The sequence below is a fragment of the Poeciliopsis prolifica genome, unplaced genomic scaffold, assembly GCF_027474105.1.
Source record: "Poeciliopsis prolifica strain line A6 unplaced genomic scaffold, Auburn_PproV2 SCAFFOLD074, whole genome shotgun sequence".
Taxonomy (NCBI): Eukaryota; Metazoa; Chordata; class Actinopteri; order Cyprinodontiformes; family Poeciliidae; genus Poeciliopsis; species Poeciliopsis prolifica.
The window spans coordinates 1,014,862-1,034,459 of NW_026562449.1; the positions used below are offsets into that span (position 1 = coordinate 1,014,862).

Here is a 19,598-nt window from a genome sequence, read left to right on the forward strand (position 1 = left end):
GAAACTATGGAGCCCCAATGTGTACAAGAATTTCAGAGAAATGGCCTAAAATAAGCTGTGGAGAAAAACAGTAACTTAAGGAAGTGGAGAATATTTCGTGTAAATCCTGAACTGTTTCTCAATAACTAAACATTTTTTTAAAGCTTTTATTTCATGCCTTGGATTTTTAGTGGACTTCTTTACAAACATAATATGAACGGTTTCCCTGGAGACCTCCTCAGCCAATCACTTGAGATCATCATGGTCACCTGAGCTGAGACCAGCATGCACCAGCAGTTCAGCAACAGGACGCCATGAACCCAGCTACTGGTTCAAGTTTCCAGTACTGCTGTTAAACAACCACTTCCAGTGAAAATAAAATGTTGGAGATCATTCTGTGTGTCTGTCTGCAGCATGTCGGAGTGTTTGGTGCATGCAGTCCCTGTGTTCTCACACAGTAGGTTTGATACATTTCTACAGATGTACATTCGTATAAGCATATAGATCATATGAGTATGCACATACATAAGTGTATATAAAAGTTGTAGAAGATCCAAACAAAACGCTCTTTAAAATAACAGAATGAAATATTTCTGCCATGTGATGTGGCAGTATGCACCTTCATATAAAATCTATATTTTTTAAACATACTTGTTACACCTGGCATTTCTGTTCAACAAATCAGCGAACAGGTATTTAAGTGTATGCTTTTAATAATTTTTGAAGAAGATGAGATTTTATGATTTAAAAAAAACATTTATTTTGATTATTTTTTTGTATTCCAGTTATCAGTGAGAAACCCAGTGGGATTTATTCCGGTTAGCTCAGTAGCTGCTAGCCGCTATTAGCCACTGTCTCTTTAAACGCGCGAGGGCGCAACGTCACGAGCTGCATAAGACTCGAGCTGAGAGAACAGCGGCCGTTTATCACCGCAGCTGTCGAGAAGGACTAGCTGGCTGTGGACTCAGCGCTGTGGTCTGTCAGCCATCTTGATCCTCACAGGTTCAAGAGATTCCAGTCCAATCCCATAATTCCTTGTTCTTCAACACGTGAGAACTTCCGCTGTCTGCCCGGAAGCTGACTCCAGTTTGTTGGGAACTTTTTCCTACGGCTGTTGCTGAATGAACTGAAATGAATGAATCTGTTGGTTTCTTTTCACTGGAAGCGACAACTTGCCATAAACCTGAATTAATTTTTTTACTGCTGCATTATGTTAACAGTGGGGTTTCATAAACGGGTCTGTCTGTCACTTCCTCTGAAAACATCATGAACCACAAGCTTTCCTCTGCTGCGATTGGATCCACATTGAATTGTTTTATTCATTCCTTCATTCAGATGTTTGTGCTGAATTAGCAGATTCTTCTAGATGCATTTTATGTCTCAGTGGCTTCAGCCTCTAGTTTCAATCTAAATCTGCTGCAGGATCTCAACTTATAGAAGTCAATTTCATGGTGCAGAGATTTAATATGTGAATTGGCTGAAAAGCATTTAGAGGGTCTGGTCCCATAATAATCTAGAAATGTTTGATTATTGGGACTTTGATTTGTTGGAGCAAAACTGCCAAATTCTTGATGTTTCCTTCAATCAAACCAGCCTGGTGGAAACTCTCTGACGTCGCTAATGTTTAGCACTGTTCTGTGATTTTGGAATGATGAATTCCAAAATCAGTGCCTCAATGAAAAGCAAAACGTTTTCATCAGGATGTGAGTCTGGGAAAGCTGGCCGGGTCACGGTGGGGGTCACGGTGGGGGTCACGGCCACATGAAGGACCGGCGCATAAACCTGAGGAAATCTTGCAATAACTATATGTTGCATTTCATGCAGTTTTTAAAAACACTGACAGAACTGAGACTTAAATGAAAGCCTGAAGCCAAGCAGCATGGTGGTCTGCTGGTCGTCTTCCTCTGATGGTCACTACTGGGGTCAAGGGTCACACTGAGGTCAGGGCTTTCACTGAACTCATCAGTTATACAGCAGATATTATACAGGCTTTCTAAAAAGCGTTCATACCTTCTGTCTGGATGAAGAATAGAAAGCAAAGCTAATTATTGGTGGCTGGAAACTTTTCCATGTTACTGAGAGTCAGCAGGAGTTTTTGTGAAAGAAGTTTATTTGAAACTCCAGATGAATGTTTTTAACAAAAGGAACAGAAGAAAACTTCTGTTTTTCACTGTTTGGTTGCTTTGCATGAACTGAGACGCTTCCATAAGGACAGTCAACAATGTACATGTAGATTTGAAAGTGTATATTCAGACAGATTTGTTTGTGTCTCGATTATATCTGAGGATTAAATGGATCATTGGTAAAGGACTCGTGTTTTTCTGTTGTGTGAAGAAAATCGTTTCCTTCAACTTTCTGAGAAAAAGGATTTCCGAGCGTCGGACGTCATAAGCTCTTTATTCAGTGTAAAAGTCCGATTTTACAAAAACCACCAGATAAACTTTCACAGCCATGCGGAAAACAGTTTATAACACAAGGAAAACAAAGAAAAGCTTTCATTATAGTTGGTCCAAATAGTTGGCTTTATTTACAAAGTCTATCAAAGCTTTATTTATCACAGCACAAATTTACCCAACTAAATTTAAATTTGTATCCAAAATAGATTTTTTTACCCCATAAACCATAATCTGAACACACAATTATCTTCTGACAGTAACAAGACAATATGTCATTCTTATCAAATATAAATATATATATATATATATTTATATGTAGCACCACTATATCATGATTTTATTTGAGGGCTATTACATACAAAAGACCCGTGTTAGTATCTGGGGGAGGAGAGGAGGGGAGAGGAGGGGGGGACCAGGGACAAATTCAAGGGAAACCCATCAACACCAAGAGAACGAGTCAATCACCTAAAAACAGTCGGTCGTCACTGGATCTTTAGAAATCTGTCAAAAACTCATTTGCAGTTGATCTTCTTGGGCAAAATTTAGCTTCAAAACAAATTGAAAATTTCTGAAACGGTTGTCAGTTCCCGGAGGGGTTGGACTTCCAGATGCTCCTGACCACAGACACCGACTGGAGGACGACCAACAGCATCGAGAGCGACCCAGGACAGGGACGGTGTGTAGGGGGGGAGAAGGGGGCCTGCAGCTCAGCACGTCTGTACAAAACCTTCTGCAAACGAGTCCAAACCATTTCCATGTTGTTGTCATTGTTGTCCTGCATGGCTGACCCTGAGCAGCAGGGTCAGGCTGAGACTGGAGCGTTTTACTTATCTACAAGAATCATTTCATAGGTCTAACAGTGACGTCCTCTTCTCCTCCTTCTTCAGCAGCAGCAGCAGCTTTTGGGACCAAAACATTAATGCTTTCATCCTACCTCAAACAGAACTAATGTGCAGCGATTCACACCCTTGTCCTTTATTGCTCATTAAAAGCTGTTTCACATGAGCTGCATCCATCAGGACACACACATCCTCCAGGGTCGGCAGACCTGAGGCAGAATGTCTCCAAACCAAATGCAAACGTGACGGCAGCGCACGCTGTTATCACAAGTCTTGAAGGAGTCGATCTCCTTCGATAAAAATGAAACCATCAATTCATTTGGAATCATTACAACCTCTTTAAATTATTGCTGAAGGTGTAGACGGGTCATTGCATCTGGTTGTGTTTTTAGCAGCACTAAAAACAGAGACAGGTTCAGTAAACAAACTCCAGGCTGGTCTTTGTTCCAAAGTTCATTTTAAATGTGATTAACAGTCGTTTGGTTGTGATTGTGTCGAACCAGATTTGACGCTGTTGCTTCTCCCTCAGATTCACAAACCTGCTCTCATATCTGAATAACATTTAAATCAAAGATGTCAAATATTTTCCACACTATTGACAAAAACAGTAAAAGTAAAGTAAGAGTAAAAGTGCAGGTGCACCGATGGCTCAAACCTGCCCTTCATTCGTATTTACATGAGAACTCTGTTGTATCTACGACCAAAATTGGAAAATCAGCCACTGTCAACTTTGTCCTCTGCACACGTCACGTCTGCACATGCTCAGTTAGTAACACCATGCTGTTGCTAACTGAGCGACTTTCCAGGAAAGAGAGAAAAAGAAAAAGGAAATATTGGTATTGGGCCAAAATCTGACTTCTTAAATAGTCAGGCTTCTTAAATATCCATGATCGACCAGAAAAGTGCGATCGGTGCACCCTACTGCTAAGATAACTAAACGAAACAAAAAACTGAATTCTAGACAGTTGGCTTCAGAAAGAGAATTTGACATGGCTCTGCTGACAGTGGAGGGCCTGACGCATCGGTTCACTGCTTCGGCTCCAGAGAAGAATAGTGAATTTGAAAACAATTCAAGTTCCCAAAACCCTGCAGATCCTGAACCCCCGCCTCCCCTGTCTCCCCCGCCCTGGTCCAAAACAACAGCTTCAGCTGCAGCTGAAGGAAACATCCTGAGAAGTGACTCTGAGCCTACGTGTGGACCTTCCACCGTCTGCCCTGCATCTCCATCCGGCGCCAATTCCATGGAAAGCCCTGAATAATCACAGTTAGAAGCTTCTGTTAGACAATCTGTTCCTTATATTTCTATAATGATCTGAGAGGCTGCAGCTGGGATAAATTTTATTTCATAGAACCAAACAATATAAGCTCTGGTATTGCATAACATTGGCATGAGACGACCTGGTATGCAGGAGAAGGAATGGATGTGTTTGGATCACTAAGGGATCAGGATGTGTTTGCATATGGCTGCCATCATCCGTCTCATCCTGTGGTTGATCTGTTCGCTGTCAGCATCACGAGGTAGAAGATAAACAGCTGCTAAAGTCTAGCTTAAACAACCCACAGTCCCATCTTATTAAATATGTATATTTCTCTATATGTGTAGACTTTATGAATGTGGAAGTGGAGCTCTGTGTGTTCCTGCCTGTGGCCTGGACTGCAGGGGAAGCAGTGCATCATGTCGTTCTGTGGCTCAGATCTCACACACAGGAGCACAGGAAAAAAAACAACAACAAAAAAACCCAACAAACACTAAATATTACCAAGATATTAATAATGGACATAATGAAAACAGCTTGTTTAGAGGGCTGCGGGATCGCTCCAGCCTGAGCAGAGAGGTTCCTCAGTAGAGCGCATTCAGTGTTTAATGAGTAAAGAAACAGTAAATGAGCCGACTCCACAGGAGCAGCGCAGCTCCCCCCTCCAAACACGTTCCGTTCCAGTCTGATCACGCCGCCGCCGCTACCAAGACCGTCTGCATCAGACTGTTCCCATGGAAACATCATGCAGAGTTAGCAACAACACATTGGAAACACGATGGAATGGGCTGCAGGGTTTTTGGGGACAGTTAGGAATTCTGGGAATCTTGCACCGACATGTTTCCCTCAGCTTTTGTTGACGCCCTACACACAAGCTGGTTGTCGTGGGAAACCAACGGCTGTCTTTCCAAAGAAAGGAAGAGGTTTTGTTGAGGGGAAGCCGCTGGGACTGAAACTGTCTGAACTTTGATCAGAAGCCTACAAGCTGGAAGAGATTTAGACGCTGCGCTCTGAGGAACAACGGCGAGCTGGAAACAAAGCAATGCTGAGCTGCACTGGACCTCTAGCAGTCTGACTTATGTACATCTGGAACCTGGATTCCACAGACCTCTGAGTAAAAAAAATGATTAAAAATGAAACCATTTTAAGGAACAAGAAGTTACATTTCCCACACAGCCACTGAAGAAGTTAATGCAACAAAACAAACACACACAAAAAAGAATAACCCCAAAAATAGTAGAAAATAAATCAAATTTTCAAGTACTATAAACAAACCAAACTCCGCCTGTCTGTCCGTACTGCTCCAAAGAAAAGGTCTCTCCCATCTGCCAAAAACCAACTGAAGCTCTGGCTCAGTGACAGCTGCTCAGTGAGTCTGTGGGTCGGGTCGGGTCGGGTCAGAGCTCAGACCTCTGGTACCCACAACTGCTGGGCAGCAGCAGCTCAGACATGTTCCCGTTTGGGTTTCTCAGTAATCCTGGAGCCGGTCCGACAGGCTTCCAGATCCGTGTCGTCTCTTCCTGTCGGGCCCTGTCTGCTTCCTGTCGGGGCCCCTCACGGCTCCTGTTTGATGTAGTAGCTGCCTGAGCCGTTGCTCTCTTGGTCCGAGGTTCCCTGGGTGAAGGTGAACTCGTCCCCGTCGGCGGGGTCCTCCTTCATCCGCAGCAGAGACTCTGCAGGGGGACGGACAGCAGAGGGATCAGACATGCTGCTGCATGTGCAGCTCACTGCAAAAACACTAAACCTTACCAAGTATTGTTGGTCAAGTTTACAGTGCAAATATCTTAGCACACTTGAAATAAGAAAAATTATTTACAGCTAACTTTTCAGCAAGATACCAGAGCTTGTTTTAAGTCAATAATTCCTTAATATTGATGAAAATGTTCTAGTTCCATTGGTGGATTATTTCACTTATAACAAGACATTTTTTTCATAAGTCAGACAATCTGCTAATGGATCTAGTACTATTTCATCAACATTAAGGGATTATTTACTTAACACAAGTCATTGCATGTTTTGGAAAAGTTACTTGTAAAATAGTTTTGACTTACTTCAAGTGTATCAAGTGTACTAGCATATTTGCACGAGAAACGTGAATAAAAATACTTGGTAAGATTAAGTGTCTTTGTAGTGCGGGCGCTCCACTGCCCCCTGGAGGTCAAGCACTGACAACATCACGTAAAACAGAAGTAAGAGGTTTTCTTAAAGGGCCCAGCGCCGGGTTCAACCTGAGTCAGGCAGCAGTAGCAGCAGCAGCAGCTGCCAGCGTCTCCACACACAGGCCCCGCCTCCTAAGCCTCTGGGGCTCCTGGCCCATCTCATGTAGTCAGTAGTGTGCCATTCATTACCTGTTTTGTGGATGGGGTGCAGGTGTGCTCGGGGCCGAGCGGGCCCCTGGACACAGTAAGTGGGTGGGCTGTGCTCTTCGTCTCCTGAGAAGCTGCTCCTCCTCCTGCCTGACTGACTGAAGGGCCGTCGACCAACCGGAATCTTCCTCTCTAAACACCAACCAGACTGGGGTCAGCTACCAGGGGCTTATTGCACACAGGGCTCAGTTGAGCAGTTCAGTCATGAACCAAGAAGGAAAGTAAAAGGTTAGAGCTCAGGACACGACCTTCAATGAACTGAACTGCTGAGACGTTCATCCACTCTCCCATCTGAATAAGCCCCTGGTGAGCTGCTCTCACTGCCACCATTTATGTCCCTCCTACCTTTGCGTTCTCTGTCCTTCCTTGCACACTTCTATCCTACTTCTTCCTTCCTCCCTCTCTCTCTCATACCTTTTGCTTCCAGTATTTGCCGCGTCCATATTTACATCTTAGCCTCTATGAACTACCTCAGGGTTTCCCTCAGTATGTCATCAGCCTGGCGGGCCACCAGGCTTTACTCTCCACCAAACTAAGTGTTGTTTGTTTTGTATAGACGTATTTATACACCAGTAGCATTAAAGACAAAATAATTTAGTGTTACAGTTGACACACTGAACTGGGTGTGCACCATCTTGGCAGCTGTCCTGGTCGTAGTTAGGCTGCCTGGCCGGTGTGTGTGTGTGTTTGTAATTCCTTGTGTGGACCATTTTCCAGATAGAGACTCAGAAAGCAGGGACAAAACAGTGTTTCCCCTTGGGGCCTGAAGCCTGGCCCCACAAGGGGAAACACTGTTTTTGGGCCAGGGCTTAGATTTAGGACTAGGATGTGAATTGAGTTTTGGTTAGGATAAGGTTTAGGCTGTCGATAGCCATGTAAACCTGTGTGCGGATGGACTGAACAGCTTCTTTTAGCACAACAAAAGACTTTTCTAACATCCAAGATGAAAAAACGAACAGAGACAGCCCGACCAAAAACAACCGTCATCTGAACTGGCTCTATGTGTGTCGGCCTCAGACGGCTGGTTGTCTCAAATTGTCCTGGACGTTACATAAACCTCTAGGCTATCTGCTGCCGGTTCCCTTCCCCATGACCTGACCCAACGCTCCCAACTATCAAGGACTAATGCTGGGGGTGTAGAGGGCAGCTATCTAGGACAGTGTTCACAGACTAACTTACAAACACAAGCACACACACACATTGCATAGCAATAAACACCTCCCAAATCTCCCCTCTCATGTGCAGAGGTTTGTTTTCCTCCTTCAGCCAAAGAAGAAGGAGGGAAAAACAAAACAGGAAAGCAGGAGTTCACACAGAAACAGCACACAAATCCCACCACCAATCTGGTCATTAATTGAAGTGGATTTAGGTTTGATCTTATTTTACTCCTCTAAGCTTTCTTCTCATTACATTTGTCTCGTTTGATGTCGAACTTTCCTCATATTTTCATTATCATCAAATGAAAGGGCAGCTCTTCCTATGATGGACACAACCTCAGTCACCTGTCCACCCATGTCTTACGTTTTTTGTTGTTCCATGGATGGGTTTGACGAAAACAAATTTTGTTTATTATACGATAGCAACTCTGATTCTGACCAAATGCATCGTCACTGCACCTTACCATTGGCCTCACATATGGAATTAAGATTATGATGAATTATGAAGCCTGCTCATGCGTCCCAGACATTTTTTAACCAAACAATTTTGAACATAGAGACCCAGTGTTTCCACTCGCTCTAGCGCTCCTGACATCAGGCTCTGCAGGTTTTCTGGAGGAAACTCTGTACCTGAAATATATTCTATGATTTCCTTCTTTTGAAAACTGACTCAGAGGATGGGAAACGCTGGAAGATGTAAAGTCTGAGCCCACAGCACAGGCACCTGTTACACCACATCATCATGATGATGTTCCAGTTACACACTGACTGAAACCCAGAAAATTTAGGAAAACAGTCACAGCGCATCAAGGCAGCAGCACAGAACTCTGACACAAAGACTCAAGAAGGAAGCCCAGCAGGTGGCGCACTCAGACATGAATGACAGCCTTCAACTGTTTATGGAATATTTGTCTATACACACACACACACACACCCACACCCACACACACCCACCCACACCCCCCCCCCCCCCCCCCCACACACACACACATATATATTTATTTCCTTTGCTGAGACATTTAGTGCAAAATGTGGCTCGGGTGTGAACAGCCTGGGCCACTGAGCAAAATCTGGTCAAAAGCAGCTCTAACATGTAAGGTGGGATGCTACTGCAAAAATGATCATTCCTCTGAATTTAATTAAGTTTATTAGAAAACTTTCAATTCCAGTGTGTTTCCATAGATACAATGAGTAAACTTCCATACTAATCAGCAGTATAATTATAAAAAACTATTTCTACCCTGATTTCGTAGAAACTTCAATTATTATTGTTACAATTAACATCATTGCACTATACAATTTGAGTGCAATTCTCCAGATATAAAAATGCTCTCATCTGGAAAAATGACTAGCTAATTACTTATAATGCACTTATCCATTGAGAAAACTATAATAGTCAGGAAGAATAGACAAGGTCAAATTGACCATTCAGTGTGGTGAAGGCAGCCAAACAAGAAACTTTATTTTTGTTCTAGCAGAAACCAGAATATGATTTTGTAGTTCACTGTTCATCTGATTATACAGGTTTAAAAATAAAAACCTTTGAACATCTTGTAGAAAGCAGAGTAATTTGCTCAGTGAAGATCTGCCTATCAAAGCAACCAGTCAATGAATAGGGCGATTTTTAAAACTATTAAGTGAAAGCTGAAGAGTGTAATGCTCCAGAGTCTTTAACTAGACCATTTGGACATAGAAGCCAGCTCCATCTCTGCCCTCCAGCTGCTGCAACTTCCATCTACAGAGCTGCCCATAGTAATGACTCCATGCCTGCTGGTGCTCCCAGGTCAAATACGATATGAATGAATGAATTCAAATACACATCGACATGTCGACTAATTGGGAAAAATACTTTAAAAAATCATTTTGACCAGCAAAAACATTATCATCATCATCAGCAGTAGTAGCAGCTCTTGCTTTGGTAGTAAAAGGACAGAACCCGGCGCTCCAGCAGCACCTCCACAAGATACTGCAAAGTTGAACCAGAACCTTTTTCAGACCCACAGATCTGCAAAGCAAGCGGCTCTTGCCGTTGCAGTTTGTTGACGAGGGTGAAAGCCACACTGCTCCTCCTGAAGGTCAGAACCTCCCAACAGACACTAGGGAATAAACCTTCTGACTGGGATCCATCGATGTCTGGAACAGACTTTTTAGAGTGGGATGGCCCCAAACCTCAAAGCCACATTATCAACCACAATCTTGCAAAAACATATCACCTTCAGCATCCACCACTGCCTCCTGCTGATGGGCTCACTTCCCTCACTATTTTTCCTTTCTGAGTCAATATTTCTTGAGGCCAAACAAAAGTATTTCAACCTCGCCTCTTCAGTTTTCTCCCACCCTTCCTACAAATACATTAAGTCCATCGCCATTAACCCATCTGCTGTTTCTGGAGTTCGTCCAGATAACCAGCCCTTAACAGCCTTGCTCAGTTTGAAAGCTTCCACCACTGCAGCTGTCCACACACAGGTGACCTTCAGACCCTGGAAGCCATATCTTCATTGGAAACCCCCCAAATGCAGCAACATCCCCCGTGACTTGAAAGAAATTCTTCAACACCCTGACCACTAATCTGAGTAGCACAGTGATGTTAACACAAACAGAAAGTTCTGACACAATCCTTTCTGCTTCCAATAGGTATCTCAACTACCAACTGGAACAAATGCTACTTTCCTCTTTTCCCTATGCTGTGAAATGTGACACGTTGAGTCCAATAAAAACATTTTGCATAAGTTTCCAGCACCACAGTAGTGAGTGACAGGCGGAGGAAGAGGAAAGACAGAGGAAGAGGAAAGACACCAAGCATGAAAGCATACTGACTTTTCTTCTGTCCTTTGTACTGAGGCGTCTTCTTCTTCTGCTTGGGCACAGACAGAGGCGTGTCTCTGTTACCTGAAAACAGAGACCAAAACTCAAACTCATGGCATCAATAAAGGACAACACAAAATGTAACTTTTTTTAAAAACAGGTTTGAATGGCTTCTTCTAGCACAATAGGCTTTTCCAATATCCAATCAGATTATTTTTAGAAGCAGAAGTGAACTCCAACTGGGCAGAGAGAAGCGGCTGTTTGCAGACGTCGCTTAAGCGCCAGATTTAACAGAAACAGATTTAACAGAAACACAATACAAAAGTTCCGCTCTGAACTTTTGCATGTAAAAACAAAAAGTGTGATTTAACTTTTACTCATCAAAATTCATGCAACGTGTTGATTCAATTATAAATAAACACATTGACATTTGTCATATCACAGCTAGCACGTCATACAAATAATTTACACTGTTAAATGATACATTTTACCTACATTTTATTTTGTGAGATTATTTTAAAAAAAACATTTGGTCATATTTCAACCTTTCTGAATCTGACTGAACCTAGAGCAGTCATCATGTTCTGAAATAACTCAACAACACAAAATCTCTCCATAAGTGGATAGAGCCATCACATTAACGCTTTGCTGTGTTCATTAACTGATAAAGATGTGCAAGTGAATCGCTTTGCTTTAGAGAGGTCTTATTGTTCAGGATCTCCGTAGGCTGATGCTGTTTTGGCATCGTCCCACGTTACTGAGTCAGGTCCTTCTTTCATGTTGCTGAGCTCTGGAGCCGAAACGATGTCACAGAAATGTGAAGAATCAGAAGGATCTGAACCCTACTGATGTCAGAGAAAAGATGGAATCCAACTGACTGAATCATCAGCAGACCCGCTGACTGCCTGACTCTTTGATGCGCCATCGTGTGTATGTGCATATGAAGCAGGTAACCTGGATCCAGGTGCAGAAAGAGGAGGATGAGGGAACCATCCTACATGAGGTTCTTACTTTGTGAGGCAGGTGGTTGGAGCTGGTAGCCTGTCAGCTGACACCAGCCCACTGGGTAGAGATCTGGTGACTCACAATCCACCCACTGGTCATACTCGTCTTCCCAGCCATCAAAGTGGATCCTTAGCAGCCGGTGCACGATTCTCGTCACCGTGGCAACACACACCAGCCGTGGTTCCATCAAATCTACGGCTTCCAGCTTCATGCCTATCCGGAAACCGTGATTGGGAACCTCCTGTAAGTCGCATGGTAGAGGCGTTTATACACACCAAGGGAAGGAAAGGAAGTGAATCAAGAGGTCACTTCTAACTCCAGAGGATAAAGGCCAGTAAATCTTACCTTGTTAAAGAGTTTGACAGGTGCAGCTACTGAGCCTGTTTCTCTGAGGTAGTCAAACCATTTAAATGGCAGCTTAGTGTACCCTAGAGAACAGCCAAGCAAACAAAAGACCCAATCAGAACCTCACATCTGTTAGGCTACGTTCACACAGCGGGAAAACACAACCCAAATCCAGTAAAATAAAAATAAAACCCTGATTGCCAACAGTTGCACTTTGTTTTCATCAGCTTCCCTTGTGTTGCTATGATCCTGTGATGATGTTGATGACTCTGAATAACTGAGTTGATCCACAGATGATAGCGTCCGTTATTACAACTGTATAGAGAACGCTGCTATGTGACGTCTTCTTCTGCACATTGGGGAGGTAAAGTCTCATTACAGTCGTATTTATGATATATGAAAGACCATGCAAAAACAAATAAATTGCAGCAGAATTTTTTTTAAATTGAGGACGAAGCCCTGCTGTGAACATAGCCTAATAAACCTAAAGATCTCTGAGCTCCCTCCGCTCATTTGAAACAAGTAGAGATGTTAATATTCCACACAGCTGTGAGTTTTCAGAAATCAAGCTGTCAGAACGTCAGAGACTCTACACACATGATCCAAGTTGGATGCAGCCATCCTCTTTTTGGTCATCAAATTCCATCAAACGATCTCCAAGTCTGTGTTTAGGGTTTTAAATCTTGCTGCTGGCTGGTCTGACACACATCATCTGTTTGTACATCTGAAGCCAACTGGGCCCAGCTTATACATCAGCTGATGCAGAACTGCAACTACTTCTAGTGATAAGTCAGGGGCAAGAAGCCACTTAGACTCCGTCTTGAAGCGATTTCTGAATGGAGCTACAGTAACACATTGTTGGTTAAACGTGAAGTGGGCCAAGAAACTGAAGTGTACCTTTTGGAGGCGTGAGTTCAATGCTGTTGATTTCACAAAAGCCGACAGGGAAGATGGAGGGAGACATGGCGTGGTAGCAGAACCAGTCTGATCCGTCGATGGCCTCAGAGCCATCGATACCAATCATGAGGTAACCATCTGCCAGCACCTGCAGAGCAACACGTCAATCAGGCTGTGTCTCGGAGGGGATCAAAATATAAAAACAAAATCAGTTGCTTTGTTCATCCACAAAGCAGGTGAACACGCTCACCTTTTTCACCGTGGCTACACAGATAGCAGAGAGGTTGAGGGGATCTATAGCTTCTAATTTCATCCCATCTTTGAACCATTCCTCACTTTGGTCAACATCTTTTACCTGGGATGATAATATTGATAAAACAGACACAGTGTTATTGTTCAGGGTTAGAGTTTCTGAAATCGATATGGAGTGAAACGGTCTTAAGGACTGCCCAGAATTCAACAGGTGCACTGCTGCTGCAGAGATGTTCTTAATCTGCTTTCAGCTCTAGATCTCACATCTCAATCTGAGCCCAGATGGAGCCGTGTAGAGTGTAAATAATTGTTTAATCTATTCATGTAAACAGAATCCCTGATTTAAGGAGACGCTTCACCACACTTCATGACGCACGTCCTGTGTCACTGGAAGGTCAGACATTCTTACCTTCTGAAAGAGTTGTACGGGGGCATCGACCTGTCCTTCAGCTTTCTTTGTGACATCTGAGGAAACAAAAGTGCTACATCAGCAAAGAGAATGAATGAATTAATCTAGTCCTGTCAGCAGCTCCGTTTCCATTGCAGAAGTGAGAAAATCTTTGCTGATATTCTGTTAATGTCAAAACTTGACCCACTACATTTAGCTATATGGCCCAGTCTCAGAATGGACTGAAGTGCAAAGTGTGAGATATTTTCACCTCCTACCAGATCGTTTGAAGCGGTGTCCGATGCTGCGTGACCAGCCGATGTTGTGGATCAGAGGGCTGTACATGTGGCACCAGAAGTCATCAAGGCCATCGTCCTCATAGACCAGCCTGAGGCGTCCTCCGATCACCTGCTCCACCAGAGCCACCCGTGTCCGGCACAGGTAGTTCTTATCCACCACTTCCACCCGCATCAGCTTCTTAAATGGGAATTGCATGTTTTCACGAACCTGAAGTTGGGAAGATGACCAGAAATTTTCTGCATGGACTCAGAGGTTGATTTAAGGAAGCATTCAGCAAAGCTGGGCTGTCACCGTGGGAAGCTGCATGTTTCACCTTGGCAGTAAAGTCCATTGGCAGTGTTTTGGCTCCAGTGAGACGCTTCACAAGAATGGGTTTCCAGTTAGAGTACTTATGCTGTATGCCTGGAGGTGAGAGGTGACAGATGTCACAGTAGCAGTTAGCACCAACGAGAAGGAGACTTGGCAGCTTCAAGATCAAACTCTGAACGAGTGAAGGACAATGCTCACTTTTTGGAGGTACGAGTGGTTTGTTGCTGGAGGCGCACCAGCCTACTGGATGCACCTCAGGGATGCACAGGTTACACCAGAAGTCTTTGCTGGTGTCATTATCAAAGCCCTCATACCTCAGCAGTGCCTTGAACCCTGCAGAGCCACACAGCAAAACTCTTTGCTTTAACATTGGAAAAGGAATTTAAGTTTAATCGCTAGATTCATGTTCTACATTATTTACTGTATAAAAAACACTTCATTTTTATAAAATACAGTCAGAAAAAAACAGCCTAAAAAAACATTGTTTATTTCCTCTTTTCAACTTGACAACTAATTAACTATTTTAATATTGAGAGTGAAAAGTGTCAAATGAACTAATAAATAAATGATTTATGACAGAGTCAAAGCAAACGTGGAAGAAGTCTTGACTTGCTGTTCGAAGCAGCCAATCAGAAGCCAGGGTTTCAGTTCTAATCCTGCCCAGAGTTCAATTGGTGAAGTTGGTATCATTTGAAATTCATTCATAGTGTGGTTCAGTCCAGGAACATGAAATAATTTATTAAATCATATCCAGTTTTTAAAATAAATTGAATGAGTTTAATTACAGATCATTTCATTAATTCTATATTTAATAAATGTGATAGAATATCTTTATGTAAATGTTGTATTTGTGTACACTCTTTTCTTCTTGTCAGTAATATAACTTAAACAGAGTCTGTAGACCGTTTGAATAGAAAACTGGTTTCTGAGTTAAAAATTCTTTCATTGAAAGACGCTGAAAGATTTGCATGTCTAATGTAGAGTCAACACTTTTTTCTTTTTAAAATATTGGCAAGCTCCATCTTTTTGCACCATCTGTGTACCTCCTCCACATACTAGAGAAATTATCTAGGGACTATTAAATTATCTAGGGACTGTCAATAATGACAAAAAACATTATTGGAATCTTTTTTCTTTTTTACTATATCCTGACAATTCATTTGCACAGAAACCAGCTTGTTCCCTGGAACCATTTGACATTTCTGATAGTCTTACCTGCTAGCTTTATAATTTCTGCAATCCAGTAGACCTTAGTGGAGAGGTTGGTGTCAGAGTTGGGCACTTCAATCCTCACTCCTTCCTCTATGTCTCCCCAGCATGTCCCCATTGGGGCCTGATGTTAACACAGAAATCAGCACAACAATATTCATTCAAGAGAGTTCAGCTCATGGCTCTCCAGTTGATATTCAGCTGTAACTTACATGCTTAAAACAGCTAACGGGAGCTCCCACCGTGTTACTGCTGCAGATATACCTTCCCCAGTCAAAGCTCTCTGCAGGAACGACTAGGAAGGTCCAGGGAAGGTGAAGGTCAAGCTACAACTCATACATTCATCAAATACAATCGATGCTTTATGCTGACTTACCAGATTTAGACTTGGATTGGTTCTGTTGGCTTGCTTGGTACTGGGCATAAGCTGCCAACTTTGCCATAAGAGGCTGTTTCTGCAAGACTTTAGCCTTCTTTGTCGGAGGCTTGCCCTAGTGGAACGAAACGAGCCAGGCATCAGCGTCAGTGAACTGAAATATTAGGACTTGGTAAGCTCCTAATCTAGATGATTTACCTGAAGTCGTGCGAGAATGCTAGCTTTTTTTGAATTTGAGGAATAACTCCTGGAACAGGAAACGCTGCAGAAGCGCTTGGTTTTGGAGTAAAAAGCATCTCGAACACCAACCATTCCACACATCTCACATGTAGCTGGAGAGATCACAAAAGAGATTACCTAAACGTTTAATTCAAGTGGGAAAGTTGAAAACTTACATCAGAGTAATATATATATATAACTAATAACTGCCATTGCAATAGATTAGACCAAGCAGGTGAGTATAAAAACTAAGGCATCCCCTTTTATAATGCAAATGTCAGACCAAATATGTGAATGAGTAGCTAAAACATGACCCTGACAGGAGAAATGTTCATGGAAACAAAGCTGTTGGTTCCCAGTTCAGTTGCTCTAAACTGTGGAAGCGTTATGGACCCTTTCCATAAGTGTTTAAAGAGAGACAATTAAAATAATTCTAACTCAAAACAATAAATGCTTAAGAAAAGAGGTAAACAACCCAAGTGATTCCCGTCTAGAAGTGCCATTTCAATATCATGTTTTGTCAAGATTCTCAAACAGAAGGCAAAAGAAGCCGTTGTTATGTACTGACCCATCCCAGCTTTGCCATCAGGGTAGGTGTAGACCTGTCCGTTGTTCTTGATGATGGGCAGATTGGCTGGGATGGAGCGCACAACGTCATCCTCACTGTCCTCTGAGCTGGAGCTGCTGGTGGACTCCTCGCTGCAGCTGTCGTAGCCATCAAACATCCCGAACGAGTCCCGGCGCTTCCGCTCTGAACGTGCAGTGCGCTCAGCCTTGACAGGAAAAACAGCAAAGATTAGAGGACAAAAAAATGTCTACATAAATATTACACATACATCATGACCCGTAAAACAGGCCCACCAGTTTTAGTTGCGTGATTTGTAATGCATCATTGTTGAATGATTACCTTCAAGCAAAATACAGACAGGTTACGGATTTTAAAGTCAACCAAGGATGCATGAAGACACATTTGCATAAAAATACCTGCTGGAGTAGGAAGTATATTTATTGCAGTGCAAATTCTGAGATTTTCTTTAGTTTTGCAGGTTTTGGATCAAATAATAAAAATAATTCCCAAACTTAAAGTTGAGGCACCAATGACAATATTGACATCAATTGAAAATACAACAAAAATAAAACTATTTGCTAAAGTCTGTGATAACTAAGTTATACCAAATACATTTTGATGCACATGGGAGCCTATTATTAAAGCATGTCAATTGCACAATGAAATAAATTTGTGAAACACCCACATCTATATCTTTTGGACTGTTAACAGCCAGAAACAAACTGTCAACATGGTTGTTCCTGATAACCACAGTTCAAGTTTTTCCAAGTGAAGCAGGTGCAGCTGATGAATATTCAAATGATTTCGATTAAAAGAAAATCAATATAGAGTAGCATGGAAATAACTATTAGTGCATTTCACCAAAACAAGATATTGGCATTGAAGGTTATTAAGAGATATTTCTGTAAACGTTTAGTTTCAGCAGTTTTAAAAATAATGTAGTTTAATTTAACCAGTGTGGTGAGGTTTGTACTATTTAGACAAGGGGCAGGTAAAAACTAATCAGTTTGCTAAACCACTAATGGCAACTGGACAGGGACAAACAGTGCATCAGTTCAGTCTTCCACAAAGTCAGACCCTCATTTCATACCCAGGTTTTGCCAATCTGTCCTTTACCATTTGTATTTTATTAACCAACCCATTTGTACACAAAAAAAGACTCAAAAATGATTAAATCTCTTGTGCAATTGCATTGACTCTGGATTAAACCACATTACTTTTTTGGGGAGAGAGCTACATCGACATGTGGCAGGAGGAAGCTGGAATCGAACCTCCAACCTTCTGATCACGAGAAGACTACTCTGCCATACAGCCACAGTCACCATTTCCAACAAAAGTAGGAAATGGCAAAGGAGCTTTGCAAAAAGGGTGCCATTACTGTGTAGATAAGTAATTGGGCAAAGTTTGAGCAATGTGTTTATGCTTGGATATAAAAAAATATGTAAGGAACCAATAAATTATTTTAAAGATAGATAAAATAATTGACCATCGTGCGTTTTAGCAGTTTCAGTTTTTATATAGAATGACACAGGACCAGAAATATTATTTTAGATGTTTACCTTAGAGCTAGATTTAAAACCATGTCTTTTTTTAACACTCTGCTCAAGTAACATGCCGTGGAAAAAAATTTATTCCCTTTGGCAAAACGTTTTTTTGTTGTTTTTTTAATTCTATAACCTACAAATAACAATAAAAATAGTGATACTTTATAAATAGCATATTTTCTACAATAGATGTTAAAATCATGCATTGTCTTTTATCAAATGGTGAATTGCACTTCTAAACGCAACTTTCTAAATTACTAGACAGAGGTCAAACATTACTTTTTGGACTGTCAAGGTTGAAGGATCCTGATGTGAAAGTTTCAAGTTATTATTCTACTCCTCATGGAGAATAAGAGTTTAAAATTCAAAATAGTTTAAAAATCATAGTTTGACTTTACATCATTAAATGATGAACATAGCTTCACATTTTAAGTAGACAATTTGAGATATTTCAATATTGACCAAATAATGTAATCAAGCCTTCAAGATTAAAATTAAACTGCACTGGTTTATACTGCATCTGTTTGGTCATTCCTGCTCATCATAAAAATCTTGCGTCCTTGTTCTATATATTTAGAAAGATGTTTTGAATCGCAAGTCGATTCAAACACCTGAACAAATTTCAAGCATTTACTCCCATCAAAACATTCCTACTTCCTCTTCAGTTTATTACAGGTGGAATTTGAGCCCAATAAAACATACAAAGATGCTGGGGAAATGATCCTGCCAGCAATTAGTCTAAATAAAAATATATATGAACAAAACAGAAGACTGCAACATTTAAGAAAAAAAAGGAAAAGAAACAAAAATAAGAGGAACTTTGAAACTAGCCTGTTATGCTAGTTCTGTCGAGAAGCACTAGCACAACTAGCTAGCGGAAATCGTTTTTTTTTTTATTTCTTTCGCTAAAGAAGCAGTTTTCATTGCGTTAAAATAAAATGCATAAATTTGTCTGTAAAGTTGAAGTCAATCTTGATCATTTTGGTTATACCACAAAGCTTTTGTGAGCGCTTTCAAATAAATAACGCTGTCAAAAGCATTAGCTTGTTAGCGTAACCGATAACAACAAAGGAGGAGCGCTAACTCAGGCCCAAACATGTCTTAAAGTCACTCACCAAATCCCGTGCGTCTTCCATCAGCCCCTCATATAGAAAACATTTATCTTAGCTCTTCTTCTTGCTGTAAATTAAACTCCCGCGCTGTGGATAAAGCTGACTAGAGAATACGAAGGTCTAAATGAATACTAGTGAATAGGATATCAACAAATTACTCTGGCCCAACTGCGCATGAGTGAGCGTAACCTACTTTTCTTTGATTGGTCAATTCCGAATGGAGGTCATCGACAGATTCACAAACAAAACAGAGAAGTCTTTAAAGGAAACGAATGA

The 19,598-nt window shown here is 41.7% G+C and overlaps 1 protein-coding gene across 3 annotated transcripts; it reads right to left on the reverse strand.

Annotated features, from left to right (window-relative positions):
• Positions 1-2,360: 2,360 nt before the first annotated feature.
• Positions 2,361-19,521, reverse strand: mbtd1 (mbt domain containing 1). Of its 3 annotated transcripts, XM_055021166.1 has the most exons (17): positions 19,326-19,520; positions 16,667-16,871; positions 16,078-16,211; positions 15,880-15,994; positions 15,716-15,798; positions 15,510-15,627; positions 14,493-14,627; positions 14,299-14,387; positions 13,964-14,192; positions 13,707-13,762; positions 13,296-13,400; positions 13,046-13,193; positions 12,149-12,231; positions 11,810-12,044; positions 10,811-10,882; positions 6,819-6,968; positions 2,361-6,143 (listed from the first exon to the last, which is right to left on the reverse strand). In XM_055021166.1, the coding sequence occupies exons 1-17, from the start codon at positions 19,344-19,346 to the stop codon at positions 6,025-6,027; spliced, it is 2,097 nt and encodes a 698-aa protein (XP_054877141.1). In that variant the 5' UTR covers positions 19,347-19,520; the 3' UTR covers positions 2,361-6,024. The 3 variants fall into 3 exon arrangements, with proteins under 3 accessions (XP_054877141.1, XP_054877142.1, XP_054877140.1); XM_055021167.1 differs by lacking the exon at positions 6,819-6,968; XM_055021165.1 differs by lacking the exon at positions 2,361-6,143 and having other exon boundaries at positions 6,150-6,968; positions 19,326-19,521.
• Positions 19,522-19,598: the final 77 nt, after the last annotated feature.